The 14,715-nt window shown below is 38.5% G+C and overlaps 2 protein-coding genes across 2 annotated transcripts; one reads left to right on the plus strand and one right to left on the minus strand.

Moving 5' to 3' along the window:
• Nucleotides 1-3,345: 3,345 nt before the first annotated feature.
• On the plus strand, nt 3,346-4,292 carry LOC141588660 (uncharacterized). Its single transcript, XM_074410092.1, has 2 exons — nt 3,346-3,360; nt 3,930-4,292. The coding sequence occupies exons 1-2, from the start codon at nt 3,346-3,348 to the stop codon at nt 4,290-4,292; spliced, it is 378 nt and encodes a 125-aa protein (XP_074266193.1).
• A 1,466-nt stretch (nt 4,293-5,758) lies between these two features.
• On the minus strand, nt 5,759-8,785 carry LOC141588661 (uncharacterized). Its single transcript, XM_074410093.1, has 2 exons — nt 7,298-8,785; nt 5,759-6,433 (listed from the first exon to the last, which is right to left on the minus strand). Exons 1-2 carry the CDS (start codon nt 8,783-8,785, stop codon nt 5,759-5,761), a joined length of 2,163 nt encoding a protein of 720 aa, XP_074266194.1.
• Between the last annotated feature and the right edge of the window lie 5,930 nt (nt 8,786-14,715).

Below are 14,715 nucleotides of genomic sequence, written 5' to 3' on the forward strand. Positions count from 1 at the left end.
AGATATATTGAAGACAGTCAAGGTAAATTTTTAAATATTTTGAGTTATCTACAAAGGATAAATTTTAAACGATCACAAATTATTTTGATTTGCTATTTTCGATGTATTGACTTATAGACAGAAGACGGAGTGTACGATTGTGTTGATTTCTATAAGCAACCCGCATTTCAACATCCATTACTACAAAATCACTCATTCCACCCAGAGGTTCTTACTTTTCCACTACTCGTATTTATTTACTCTGTATAACTTATATCTCGAAATACCGTTTTTAAACAAGAAAATGTATATATACTTCCGCAGATGACACCATCTTTGCCAAATTGGGTAAATGGTCGTGAATTTTCAGATGACGTATCAAAGGATATTCCAGTCACGAAACTAAATTGTCCAAAAGGTACAGTTCCCATACGGAGACTAAACAAAGATGATCTACGCTTACAAGCTCAGTTGCGTCGTGAATATTATGCTCTCTTAGGAGGGAATCAGTCCAATGCTATACCATCTAAGATTTTTGTGAGTTTTCTTTTCCTTTTTCATTCACTATATATTCGCATTTTTTTAATGAAAAGGGGACCCGTAGCCACATCAATAATTTTTATTCACCACATTTTCAATAAAGCAGGAGTATTTATTTTTGAATATATATAACATTATTATAATTCATTTGTAGAGAATTACATTAATTTACATGTGTAACGTATAAGTGTACTATATTTAAATCTAGTTTTGTTCTTATGCTTTAGTAGATCAAAATTTATGATAGTATATTATCATATGATGGATTCAAATATCTTATTTAACATGATATCAATTTGCGAGTTACTGTATCGATATTTGTGTGAGTTTGAGTTTGATTTTCGTGAGACCGTGCCATATTAAGATAATTTACAGATATAGTTATATAGGACATACTACTTTAAAAACTAACATAAACAATGTTTTAAAAATATAAAAAATAACTATTTTTCTATGAAAGATCTCATGATAAGTTTATCACGAGATAATATTGTAAAAAAACTGTAATTTTATAGTTAAGTGTGTTGATGTTAATATTTAATCAGAAACAAGTTACCATTTAAAAGAGTAATTATATCCGTAATGTCATAATGTGTGTCACGAAAGTTCAATGAAGCTAAAGATATATTTTGTTTATAATTTAACTGATAGCTTGTATTGAATGATTATGTTTTATAAATAAGTTAGTATAGATCCCGTATAATGCATGCACGATATTGATAGACAATTTTTAATTTTCTTAGTATATTATTTATACATTTTAAATTTGCTTGTCATTAATACTGTAATATTTTACTCCGTTATATTTTAATGGGTACCCTATTTTAATATGAAACAAAAAAATTAAAATGGAAAACTAATCAATGAGAATTACTTAAAGTTAATGAAAATATATTTTTTTTTAACATAAAACTAAGGATTCATTTATAAACATTTTCCAATTATATTAATGAAATGTTTTTATGACGAAGCTAATTGTAAGTATGTGTCAAGTTATTATCTAAATTAACAATTATTGCATTACTGAATAATTTAGCAACTTATAGTTCGGTTAAATACCAATTTTATTTATTTTAATGAAAAAAATTATAATTATGAATTTAATAAAAAGATTAGAGTTTAACTATAAGAATATATTTATTGAAAAAATAATAATTTAGTGAAATAAAGTTTCACTTATTTCCTTATTTAGGTATGTAAAGCATTTTAGAGGAAAAACTAAGAAAGTTTTTATTATCCTAATAGTAATGGAAAAGCGAAAATAGTAATGGGGAATAATTTAAAGCTTCTATTTAGGAAGAACAATACATAGAAGCATTTATAAATCAGTAAGGATCATATGTCCCACTTTTGTGTACCATTGTGTGTGTCACTCCACTCAACTTTTGACACATCACTTGTTGCAAAATCAAATATTGGAATAATTATATTAATTGGTTGATGTGTTAGAAAGTGATTGAAGTGATACACACATTGGGACATCAAATGGGACAGAAGATCTCCGCTCATTTATAAATGCACACTATAAAGGAGTAGATCTTACTTATTATAACTCAACCATGTAGAGTAATCTACAAGTTTCGAAGTTTCAAAATTCAAATAGAATATGTGCTGTTCAATTTCTTTTTTTTTTTTTTTTTTTTGCTTGTTGTACATCAACGGTTAGTCTGGATTCGAGCCAGGTATGAATGTATGATATACTACTAAGGCAGTAAAGTTCTCTCTCATGAGTTTTAACAATGTTGTATTCTTAAGGTTCGAATATATGACCTCTTGTTAAGTTAGAACAACTTCTTTCCAGTTGATCTAAGTGGTCAAGAATATTTGTATTATCCAATTAACTTTCATTTTTTTTTCTTGTGTGTTGATTGTTGTAGCTTGCGATGGTTCAATCGAAAGGTGGTCAGCCAAAAACATTTCATGGAATTGGTTCAACATTCTCTATTTACAATCCATCTATTAAACAACCTGAATATTCTTCGGGTGAACTTATGATCAAGGGTGGAAACGATGTTATTATTGCTGGCTGGACTGTGAGTTTTTCTCTTACTTTTCTTATTCTACCATATATTAAGTACAATTCAATTGTATTCAGCTAAATATCACTCCCCTAACTTCTCAAATACCTTCTTACTCGACTTTAACTTTAACCATAAATATATTCAAAATATATAGAAGTCACATTACTTGAGTGCTCTACAAACACTAGTAAAAAAACATCATTTGCGGCTCCTAAAAACAGGCTATTTGAGGCGTTCTTTAACGCCACAAATATTAATTTATTACCCATTTACCCTCTAATGTTTCATAATCATATGTCTATTTGGCTATTTGTGATTTAGGTAAATCCAACCCTATACAAGGATACTCAAACTCGGAGCTTTACATACGCAGTCGTAAGTGCTCTACAAAATTTTAATAAACTATATCACATTACTTAACTAAACTCTGTTCAGAAGATTGTAGAATAACCATAAGTTTATGCAATCGTGAGCTGACGATTTTACGAGCTTTATTTTTGTGTTAAATAACAGGCAGGGGATTTACATTGTTTTAATACGGCGTGTGGGTTCGTCCAAGTTGATAAGAACATTCCTCTTGATCATGTACTGCAACCAGTAACCAAAATATGGGGTAAAACTATATATAAATATAGTTTTTATATTGCTCAGGTAAATAATATCTTCTACATATATCATTTAAGTTTACAACTGAAATTTACGGTTTTTTATAGTTTAACTAATTTATTACATTAGTAGTTCGCTCCCAAAGTCAAATCATAGCTCCATTTTGGTAATTAACTAGCTTTTTAACCCAAATAAGTAGATGGAAAAAATTAAGGTAACATGTAAGAAATTAGCTAACATATATTATATTAGAATAAATTAACTTATTTATTTAGCAAGTTCCAATTACACTTTTCACTAATTTGTCAAATATTTTAAATATATGCAGAATGCAGCTACATTACACAAAATACTACTATACAACCTGTTGTATAATAAGTATTGTACAACCCTATACAATAATCCGAGCTTATGTGTAATTTTTTCGAGTTTTGTAAGAGTTTATTTTTTTATGTTTAAGTGTGTGAGTTCGAAAACTTTACAGCATAGCTCAAGTTCTTTTAAACGAAACTCGAAAATTTTAGTACACAGCTCGGATTCTACATCATACAACTCCATACAACAATTTGTATAATCTACTCATTGATTACATTACCAGCTCATAATTTTTAGCTACTTTCAATTCTCATCTAACTTTTTAGCTAATTTTATCAATAGAGCTTGTGCCTTAATAGCTAATATATAGTTCATTTAAACAAAAATCGTAGCGGATGTATTTCATTTATAGGGTATTAACTACTTTTTATATACAAAGTACTTATATTGCTGCTGTTTAAAAAACAGGATGCAAATTCCGGAGATTGGTGGCTTCAGATGGGGGGTGAGAGTGTACGACGAATAGGGTATTGGCCAAAGAAGATATTTAAAGGCTTATCCGAGTCCGGTAACTACGTTGCATGTGGAGGAGAAGCTTATGGTGAACCTGCGAAAATGGGCCTTCCAGAAATGGGCTTTGGTATTCGACCCGAATTTGGTGGAGGCAGAGAATGGCCTTTTTGCTGGAATACCAATGTGGTGAATGAAGATAAAAAGGCTGTTATCTATGATGATTTTGAGAAACTCGAAAATGGTCGTCCACAATATCTTGTTTTTTATGATGAACGTGATCATCGTGCCATCTTTGGTGGCCCTAGGCATCTAGCGTAATCTCTTAAAATGTTTTTTCGATGAAATGTAAGAATTCCGAAGCACACAATAAAGCGATTACAAGCTAATCGTTATAAGTGAAATTCAATATAACAATAGTGTTTTGTAATAATGTCTTGTGTGTTTTCAAAATGTTACATATATAATAATACTTCATAAGATTTATTGGAATTGAACGTTATTATCGAAAATTTTAGATGAATGAATTAATTATGCAATCTAATGAACTTGAAGGGAATTTTAAAAACGTAAGTACAATTTTAAAAATTTCCATTTCTTACGGGCTGGGAGTGCAACGATCCAATTTGCTTCCCTCGGACCCGTCCCTCATTATCGTTGATGCTTACATGATTTATCAGTCACTAACGTTGTGTATCAAACTCGCCCGCCAAGATCGATCAATGCGTAAATATGACTCGTTAGTCAATTTAAGAGTGTAACTCAATCGTCAATGTATATTTGTAAGAAATGCCAATATTTTCGAACTAGATATAGGTGTTGTTTGGCCTTGATTGTGGAAAATGGTTTTTCCTTTTCAAAAGGAGTTTATTCACAAGTTACTTTCCGGAAAAGTTTTAGTTGTTTGGCCATACTTTTGTAAAAGTGGTTTCTCACAAAATTTATATGTTTGGCCTAACTACTTTAATAAAACTTTTGTTTGCTTATTTGGTTCTTTATGTGAAAAGTAGAAGTAGAAGTAGTAATTATCTACTTCTCCTTTTAGGGGTGAATAATCAGTTTTTGACTTTTCAAAAGCACTTTTAAAACCCTATAATTTACCATGTTTGGTCAAGCTACTACTTTTTCAATTGCAAAAGCACATTTTAAGCTTGACCAAACAGCACCATATTTTAAGTCGTAAAGAATTTTTGTTTTTGGATCATTCAAGTTTCAATCAAACAAAGAACACCCTTCTTTCCAAACCGGATAAAAAGTTGTCACTTAGGAACGCTATTCTTTTTTAACCAGGCATAATTATACCATGGAGGAAAATTTCCGATCAAACTAACTAAAATAACTTTAATATCAATAAGATTAAAAACTCTGCTGATCTTGTCACTAATAAACTCAAGAATGTGAGACAGGGATTGAAAGATATGTACATGAGTAATTTCATTAATATTGGGAAAGAATTAAAGGAGCTAAAAATTGCCTTTAATGCAAAGGAAAGATACTTTATGGAATATTTTTAAAGCTTAACAAAGCTAATCTTGGTATTCTCTAATATGAGTTGGTCTTCTGAGAGACGATCTTTTAATAAACTTATTAACAGACTAAGAGCAATAAAATCTGCAAACCGTTTATACCAAGCCCGAGGGGCCTGTTTGAGACCATAGAGTGATTTCTTAAGAAGACAAACGTTCAGGTCGGGATTTGTCACGATAGCCAAGAGGTTGATACATATAAACCGTTTCATTAAGAGTACCATGTAAAAAAGCATTCTTAACGTCAAGCTGATTGACGGTCTAAGAGTGGGATAGAGCAATACTAAGAACCGTCCGAATAGTAGCGGGTTTAACCACCAGGCTAAAAGTTTCCCCACAATCGACACCAACCTGTTGAGTTTTGCCATCACCTACAAGACGAGCCTTATACCTTTCAAAGGAACCATCAGAATTAAATTTATGACGAAAAATCCACATAGAGCGAGTAACATTTACATTTTCAGGACGAGGAACCAACACCCACGTCTTATTATTAATAAGAGCGGAATATTCGTCATCCATGGCCAGTTTCCAATTTGGGTCACGAATAGCGGACACGGGATTTTTTGGAATCGGTGACGGAGCTATTGTATGAGCCAAATTTTGAGGCTGGGATGACGATTTCACGTATTTGGGGTTGGGCTTGTAAATGCCGTGATCAGCTCGGGTAGTGGGCTTAGATGGTGGGATGGGCTGTTTTGTAGGGGGTCGGACAGCTGAGGTTGGGTCTGGAGTTTGGGCCGCGGTAGTTGGGTTGGTTTCAGGGGATTGGACCTCGGGAGATGGGGCTGATTGTGAGGAGTTAAGGAGTCGGCTGATAGGATCAGTCCGTTGGGGTTGAGGGGCCGGCTGTGCTGGATTGGGCTGGGTCAAATGGTGAATAACAAATGGAGAGAGCCCAGAATCCAAAAAATCGTAAGATTTTGTGTCAGGTTTCTTTGAATGAGCCAATGGAAAGATTTGTTCATTAAAGATAACATGGCGACTAATAATAATTTTACGAGTAGACATGTCAAGACACTTATAACCACGGTGATTAGGATAACCAAGAAACACACACGGGGATGATCTAAGTTGTAATTTGTTTATGGTAGTGGAGGGAAATAAGGGAAAACAAAGACAACCAAAGACACGGAGGTGACTATAAGTCGGGGAACGATTATATAGCACGGAGAGGGGAATATTATAAGCAATGGGTTTTCTAGAGAGAATGTTAGACATGTAAGTAGCTGTGTCGAGTGCATAATGCCAAAAATTGAGAGGTAATGAGGCATGGATAAGACAAGTACGAATAATATTATTAATGGAACGTATTTTACGCTCGGCCTTTCCATTTTGGGACGAGGTGTGAGGGCAAGATAGGCGAAATTGCAAACCGTGTTTCTCAGAAAAATCACGAAAAAGGGCATTGATAAATTCAGTACCATTATCACATTGAATCGACTTTATTTTTCGCTCAAATTGAGTTTGAACAAAGTTATGAAAAATGGTTAATATGGAACTGACTTGACTCTTTTTAGCAATTGGGAACGTCCATAAAAAATTACTGTAATTATCCAAAATTACCTAATAATATTTGTGACCTAAAGACGATAATATAGGTAAGGTCCATAAGTCGCAATGAATGATATCAAAAGGCAAATAAGTATACGACACAAACTTAGCAAAAGGTAGTTTAACATGTTTCCCAAGCGGACAAGACGGACAAAATAATTGTTTGGAATTACAATCAATTGTTTTATTTTGCTTAATAATAGAAAAAATAGGATCCCCCGGATGACCGAGGCGGCTATGCCAAACAGACGGAGCTAAGGCTGCAAACACAGAGGGATGAGCGGCTGACACAGATGGCTTGGAAAGCGGATAAAGGTCACCTTTACTATCACATCTCAGTATTCGAGTCCCCGGCCGTATATCCTTGACATAAAAACCAAAAGGATCAAATTCAACAGTGACGTTATTATCAGATGTGAATTTACGACCGGAAATAAGATTCTTAACTAGTTTAGGAGCGTAAAGAACATTTTTCAAAACTGGAGGTGGATGTGGCTTAGGAAGAGCAATATGTCCGTATCCATGAATTGGAATTGACTGACCATTTCCGACAAGTATACCATTAGAAAAGCTCGAATTAATAAAAGACGAAAGTGTACCTTGATTAGCCGTCATATGTGATGTAGCCCCGGTATCCATGACCCATGGCTCAGGTGGAGCGAGTCCGAGCGTGTACATAGCTGCTTCTATGTCGGTCTGAGACGGAGAAGAAGCATCAGCCGAATAACTCTGCTGTGGACGCGGACCCAAAATACCCTGTTGAGGACGAGGTGTAAAACCAGGCCGTACCATCCATGGGTTAGATGGATACGGGCATGGTGGGTATGCCCATGGAGACCACTGCCATGGTCCGTAACCACCAGGCCACTGAGTAGAGGTAGCAGCTGATGACGGAGTAGCAGGTGCGGAAACCGAGGAATTTCCTTGACCCTTGCCAGTACTACCATTACCCGAATTGCCTTTACTTTTGCCTTTCTTCTTACCCCCATTGCCTCGACCACCCTTACTGTTTGTAGAAGAATTCGCTGAACCCTTACCGCCATTGTCACTGTCGGTATTGCTGCGAGAAAATAAGGTTGCCGAGGAACTAGGCCCGGTGGCTTCTTTTTTTGCCAAGCCGGCTTCTTCAAGAGCAAGCATTGATCTGGCTTTGAAAAAATTAGGGAGAGGATTGGCTTGTCGGATGATGGTACCGACATGGTGATAGGCCGGAGACAAACTCGAGACCAATTGAAGAACCAACCGATTCTGAGAAACGGGAGAGCCGACGTTTTTCAATTGATCAGCCAACGATTTGAGACGTTGGCAGTAAGTGGAGACGGACGAAAAATCAGCCATATCGATGTGTGAAAACTCTTGTTCCAGAGTCACAGCACGCGAGTTTTGATTATCTTGAAAAAGATCGGCAAGACGAGTCCACGCTTCCATGGCCGTGGAGCTTGGTTCGACGATTATTTCAAGTAACTCGGTTGTTACAGTGGAATAAATCCACTGTAAGACCGTCGCATCCAACGTTTCCCACATCTCCAATTCATCATTAGTGGAAGGAGGCGTAGGAGCGACCTTCGGTGCAATGATATGATGGAGGACACGATTTGATTTGGCATGATTTGTGAACAATGCTACCCAGAGAGGATATTGATCGTTGTCCATGTCGAGTTTGACAGGGATATGATTTGCAACATTGTTGACTGCAAGAGCCGGATGAAATAGCGACTTTGCATCAGGGGCCATGTTTGACGTGAGGTCGGAAGTTAGGTGGAGGGTCGAGGAAGCAGAAGAAGAAGTAGAGGAAGGAGATGAAGCGGAAGCAGAAAGATCGATTAGGGTGATACCATGAAAGTAATTTAATCGGTGCCTTTCATTAATTATGTTAATCGTATAAATACAAAACTAAGGCTAGTTAGTAGGAACAGAATACTACAAACTAGGTAACAAAATAACCTAAGCTAGGTAAAAGAATAACAACCAAATAATATCAAATAATTACAATATTACATATTGACTTATTCTAATATTCTATCAAGACTATTTTAGAATTTTAAGAAAAATTAGTACTAAACATAATAAAATAGGTACAAATCTTGATTAAAGATAAAATAGGTACTGAGTAGGAAAACCTAACTTAGCCATCCGCAACAATACCGCATATGACCATAAGACGACAAGCAACCACCATAACCACCTATTACAAACAGTATGACAATCTGGGGACTTTCCTTAAGCATCAGAATGCATACCAGGATTGAGTGGCCGAATGAGTGACTGCACTATTACCACCACATCCATAACCAAAACTAAGTGAGACGACGACGACGACGACGACGATGATGATGATGATGATGATGATGACGACGACATACCTATACATAGCATTCCGGCAACAAGACCGCTACCCAACTCATGCTTCCATCCCCATGGTGTCTCAACTCTCCAAAAGCTCCAAAAGGATGAATGTAGGTGAAGTAATAGAGAGGTGACGGCATCTAGGTTTAGGAGAAAAGAAAAGAAATGATTTTGGGTTTCACGATATCGCGATATATATTTTACCGCTGAACTCCAGGCACTCAATCGAGTACATGACTTACTCGATCGAGTGGCCTTTACTCGATCGAGTGACTAACCTACTCGATCGAGTAGCCTCCGCTAGATCGAGTCTTCTAAACTCAAAGGGTTACTATGACGTAAGACTAAACTTGAAAAACTAACAAAGGTCTAGACATGCATCTAAGGTCAGTCAATGACGGTCAACGGGTCCCTAAAAGGACGGGTATTGCAACAAATATTAATCATGTAAATATTTATAAAAGCGATTATATATTAGTGATATTATAATGTTTATTGTAAGACAATCGATAGTATAATAACTTTATTTAAGATAAAATCACAATTAAAAAATAAAATGAGTGATAACTGCTAAGTATACATAAATTGGTTAATAATTGTCATAAATAATGTTCATCTCTACACTAAAATACAAACTTTATAAATTATCATAAAATCAAGTGTTATATATAAAATGATCGTGAATCACAAACAAATCAATAATGGGCTTTTTTATTTTGATAATTAGTAGAATTAATTCTTTTTAACTATCAAGTATAGGTAATTATTATTCCTCATAACATTTGAGTAAAAGTAAAATACATCGTAATTTTTAACCATTAATCAAAATCCTACCAAACAAAGAAAATATTTTACCATTATTTATACATTTTTTTGCTCCCTCCATTTCATATTAAAAGTCGTATTAGGAAAAAATTATGTAATTTAAACAATTAGATTGGTAGAAAATAATATTTTATATTTTCAAAGATCAATAATTTGATATACTAATAAGACTAACGTTTTCTTAATTTATGTGCAACATCCTAACAATTAATAAAATGAGACGGAGAGATATAAATTTTATTTAATTTTTTCTATATATACAACAATAAATAGTTATATCATCTCTTTTTCTACTCAAATTTAGTAGTTTAACAATAGGTTTTTTATGTTTTTAATATTCTAGCCGAATTTTTGAATAACGAACATACATTAGTAGTATACTTATTATATAAGATATTTTAAATGTGACGTTATGTTAAATGTTAAGTTTACAAGTTTTATCATTTTTTTAAGTGGGCGGGAGAAGGAGCGATAAAATGGTAATTAGATTTGTGGTGAAAAAAAATGTTATATTTGTTTCATATCATTTGTACATATTTTAATTATGATAAAGAATTGGAAAAAAACGTAAGAATATTAATAGATATTATAGTATTTGCTCATTATTAAATCGGGTTGGAAGTCGAATTAGGTGCGAAAAATATGATGTATTTCTAAGTATGTTATTTGTCCCACTTTGAAACGTAATATGGGTGTGGTGAATATACTACATATAAATAGTTGAGTTGTCCCACATCAGAAGATTATCATAAAGTAGGGTGATTTTAAAAACTAATTTAAGAAAATATCATAAAATAATATTTTTTTGATATAAAAAGTAAGGTGGAGAATCTTTTAATTATTATAATATATATTTCTTATATTATGTTCAAGTGATGTTTCTATTTTATATAATTTTACATTTCATTGGAAAAATAAAAGTGTTCCGGGTGTAATTCCAGAGCAATTATTTGTTACCACCCGTGCTTGTAGAATGACGTCTTTAGTTGAATCCTCCTTGCGGTCTCCTGAAACGATGAACAAACTGAGGGCTCGGCTTTGGACCGAGCGAACTCACTCCGACGCTCAAGTCAGTAAACTTAGAGAGATAAGTTGTTGTTACTTGGTGAAGTATATATTGTAGAGAGATAAGGAAGATATTACCAGATGAATAGTGATTCTTAGGTTAAATTGTGGATCTCCTCCTCAATGAGAGTTGAGGAGTATTTATAGACTTTCATCTTTTGTCACGTAGTGGCCAAGTGGCTAGCAGGTGGAAAGACTGATCTACCCCTCGGCCGAGGGACCCATGGCAGGCCGGCGGGCCCTATTGACTCACCGCCGAGGGGTCTTGGATATGAGTTCGCGGATGTGTGCCTCGGCTGGCTAGTTGCCCCAGCCGGGACCCAAGAGACAGCCGAGTCTGCGTCGGTTAGCTTTAGGGTCTAAGCCGTTGACTTGCTGTGGATATCTTTGACCTTGCTCAGTATGTTGACTGGTCAGCGGGTGCAGAATATGCCCCATCAATTTGCCCCCAGCGTAGTCTATGCCGTGGTATGGGCTCCGATGTATGTTGAGCGTATATTCTGCATAAGTAAAAAATTTCTGGCCCGGCTTTCTCTTCCTCGGCTTGATCGTATTATGGCCGTACCATATCCCCCCTCCACATGGTTGTGTAATGGACATCCGATGTGGAAAAGGCAATGACGCTGGCTGAGACCAGGGTGGAGAGTGCCGGTTGTTTCTGATTGCCCCCTGGCCGGTGCTTTCTGGCTTGGTTGATCATGTGGCCGGCGGAGAAACGGATACTTAAGAATTTGTTGAGGAAGATGAATAAGCAGAGAGATTTGAAGGGGCGTGTTGCAACGATTGACATTCCGTGGCTGCATGTCTGACACGTGTCTGTTCGCTGATTGGCTGACGTTTCATGGGCTGTGCCTTGATTGGTCCTTCTTCATGGGCTTTTCCCTATAAATAGGGCAGTTAATCCCTGAAATTGGGCACCAATTTCATTTTCCCAAAAATTTTCTTCTTTCTAGCCCTCTTTGACTAAACTTCTCTCTAGCTTTCAGAATCATTACTCCGGCGTAGCATTTTTCTTCAAGGTAAACAAACAAATTTTCTATTTTTAACTTGTAAGTTTTGTTGTAAACATGTCTTCTGCTGGTGCCGAACCTAGTAAGCCTGCGCCGGGGGGTTCCCCGTCGCGTCTTGATAAGGAGGAGATGCTAGATGCCATCCCGATAAGGTCTGGGGGCCCTAGGTCTCCGTCTCCCGAAGTCGATCCAAAAGCTTTGGAGGATTGGGAGGACGATGATGATGATGATGACGACGGTGATGATGCTGGTGATGATGCTGAAAGTGCTCATCCTGATGAGGGGAGGCAGTACGTTATGGATCACGGCGAGGCCTGTAAGGTCCGTCTTGACCGTGTCTGGACCCATAAGTTCGCCAGTTCTTCCGGCAAGACATTTTTCGAGGGCCATTTCTACTTTGGCAGGGGGTACAAAATTGTTATCCCTGAGGAGGGCCAGGCCATCTGTTGTCCTCCACCGGGTTGCACCGGCGTATACATCCGGCACTTGGAGTACGGGCTCTGGTTTCCGCTGAATGATTACGTCTTGGCTATCATTAGAGCCATGAACGTCGCCGTGGCCCAACTGCACCCGTTGGCTATTAGGACCATAGTCGGCTTTGTTTGGCTCTGTCTCTTCAAGGGGGAGGTCCCAACGGTTAATTTATTCCGTCGGCTTCACCACCTTGGCCGTCGTTTCGGTGGCCGTGTCGGATGGTATAGCGTGCAAGTGGAGCCGGGTTACATCTCCGTTGATAAGCTCTCCTCCGCAAGGACGGAAAGATCGGTGGGTATACGTTGAGGTGCGGATGACTATCCGCGCCCGGTCCTTCCAAAGACCAAGTTAATTTGCGGTGCGAGACCGAGGCGGAGCATGACAGATGGGTCACCGGAAAAAGCTTAAGATGGACGCCAAAGCAAGGTCCCTCTTAATGAGGATGAGAAGTGGCGATGAGGCTATTTGAGACGGACAAGAGTGGGGTGTCGAAAAAGATGGATTCCCCGACGCAGATCATTCTTCAGGATGAACCGCTCTGCCATGTCGGCCTCATACCGGCCCTAGCGCAGGGTGAGTGGGGTCGGTGTGAGGCCCATCTCTGCTCTCAACGTTTCTGTTTCTTGAATTTTGATTTACTTCTACTTAACTCTTGCTTTGCTTCCTTTGCAGACCACTTTGGACCGGACCTGTCTGAGGATATCCTTCGGAGAATGGGGCCGCACAAGGATAAGACCGTTGTCGATTTGCACCCTAAGGCTCGCCCGTGATCGCAGGACGCCGCCGAATGATCCGATGGATCGCACCAAAGGCCCGAATGTGGAGGCGGCCTGTGCGAGGGTTGCTAGTAACATGTCGCGCCGAACGCGGAAAACGAAGTCTTCGGCGGCGGCGGCGGCCGACATCCGTTCCACCTTCCATCCCTTCACCCGAAGGAGACGGTGGTGATCGTTGACATTACCGATGGGGGACTCCATGCGGAGGGATCTCCCCTTGTCCGTAGAAAAAGGAAAGAGCCCACCCGTCGCCGATACATTGGCGCATCGCGCAATCGCTCGCCGGCGAGGAGATGCGTCCTCCGAGCAAGAAGGCCAAGCATGGTACGGATATATCCCGTGGCTCGACTTAGCCGGTTCATTAGGCGTTCGATGACAAAGCTCTCCGATATGTCCATGTATACCGACACGGATGTGTTAATTGATTTTTTTGTAGATCAACGTCACGCCGCCGTTCTCACCGTGCGGCAATTAGAGAAGCGAATGAGAAGGCGGGTGATAGAAATGTCACCGTCGATTCCCTACTCCCAAGGTTTCCTCCACCGAGCTTGTGGCGGAGGGGATGAGAATATGCAAGAGGTCGGCGAAATGGACTCGGCTAAGCCGGCTCCCACATTATGGAGCAAGAGAAGACCATGGTCGAGCCGCCCACGCTCGAGCGGCTAAGGCCGGAACTCGACGCGCGAACAAGGAGGCTAAGAGGCCAAGGCCGAGGTCAAGAGGCGATCTGGCCGAGAGAAAACTCGGGAGGACGCTGAAAAGGAAGTCCTTCCGAGAGAGCCAAGGCCGAGGCCGCGGCGGCTGAAGCCGCTAAGTCGGCTGGAGATGCGTGACCTTGTTCGAAGCACGCCGACCTTTACCGTACGCAGAGGGACGAGTTTAGGGGCTTGTTCCAGTCCAGGGAAGGTGGTTCGGAACAAGGATGCTATCATCGCCCAAAGGGAGGAGGACATTGAGACACTCCAAACCGTTCTCCTTCCTAACATGTGCGCCCAATACGGGACTGGCCGAATAAGCCGCCCGGGGAAGTGATTGGGGAGCTCTTCCTCTTGATGGCTCCTTTTCGTGGGACAAATTTGACGAGCTGTTTGATGACAAGCTCGAAGCTAAGGAGGAAGCCGCGAAGGAGAAGGCCAAGGAGGAGGTAAGGGTGAAGAAGGAGGAAGAG

The sequence above is a fragment of the Silene latifolia genome, chromosome 6 (genome assembly GCF_048544455.1).
Source record: "Silene latifolia isolate original U9 population chromosome 6, ASM4854445v1, whole genome shotgun sequence".
NCBI classification, from domain to species: domain Eukaryota; kingdom Viridiplantae; phylum Streptophyta; class Magnoliopsida; order Caryophyllales; family Caryophyllaceae; genus Silene; species Silene latifolia.

What these genes read in the sequence shown, in the direction of transcription:
- LOC141588661 (XM_074410093.1), bottom strand. Translation starts at nt 8,785, where the DNA reads ATGGCCCCTGATGCAAAGTCGCTATTTCATCCGGCTCTTGCAGTCAAC. An exon ending in TTGCAGCCTTAGCTCCGTCT is followed by an intron (nt 6,434 to 7,297) that starts GTTTGGCATAGC and finishes GCTCATTCAAAG; the next exon opens with AAACCTGACACAAAATCTTA.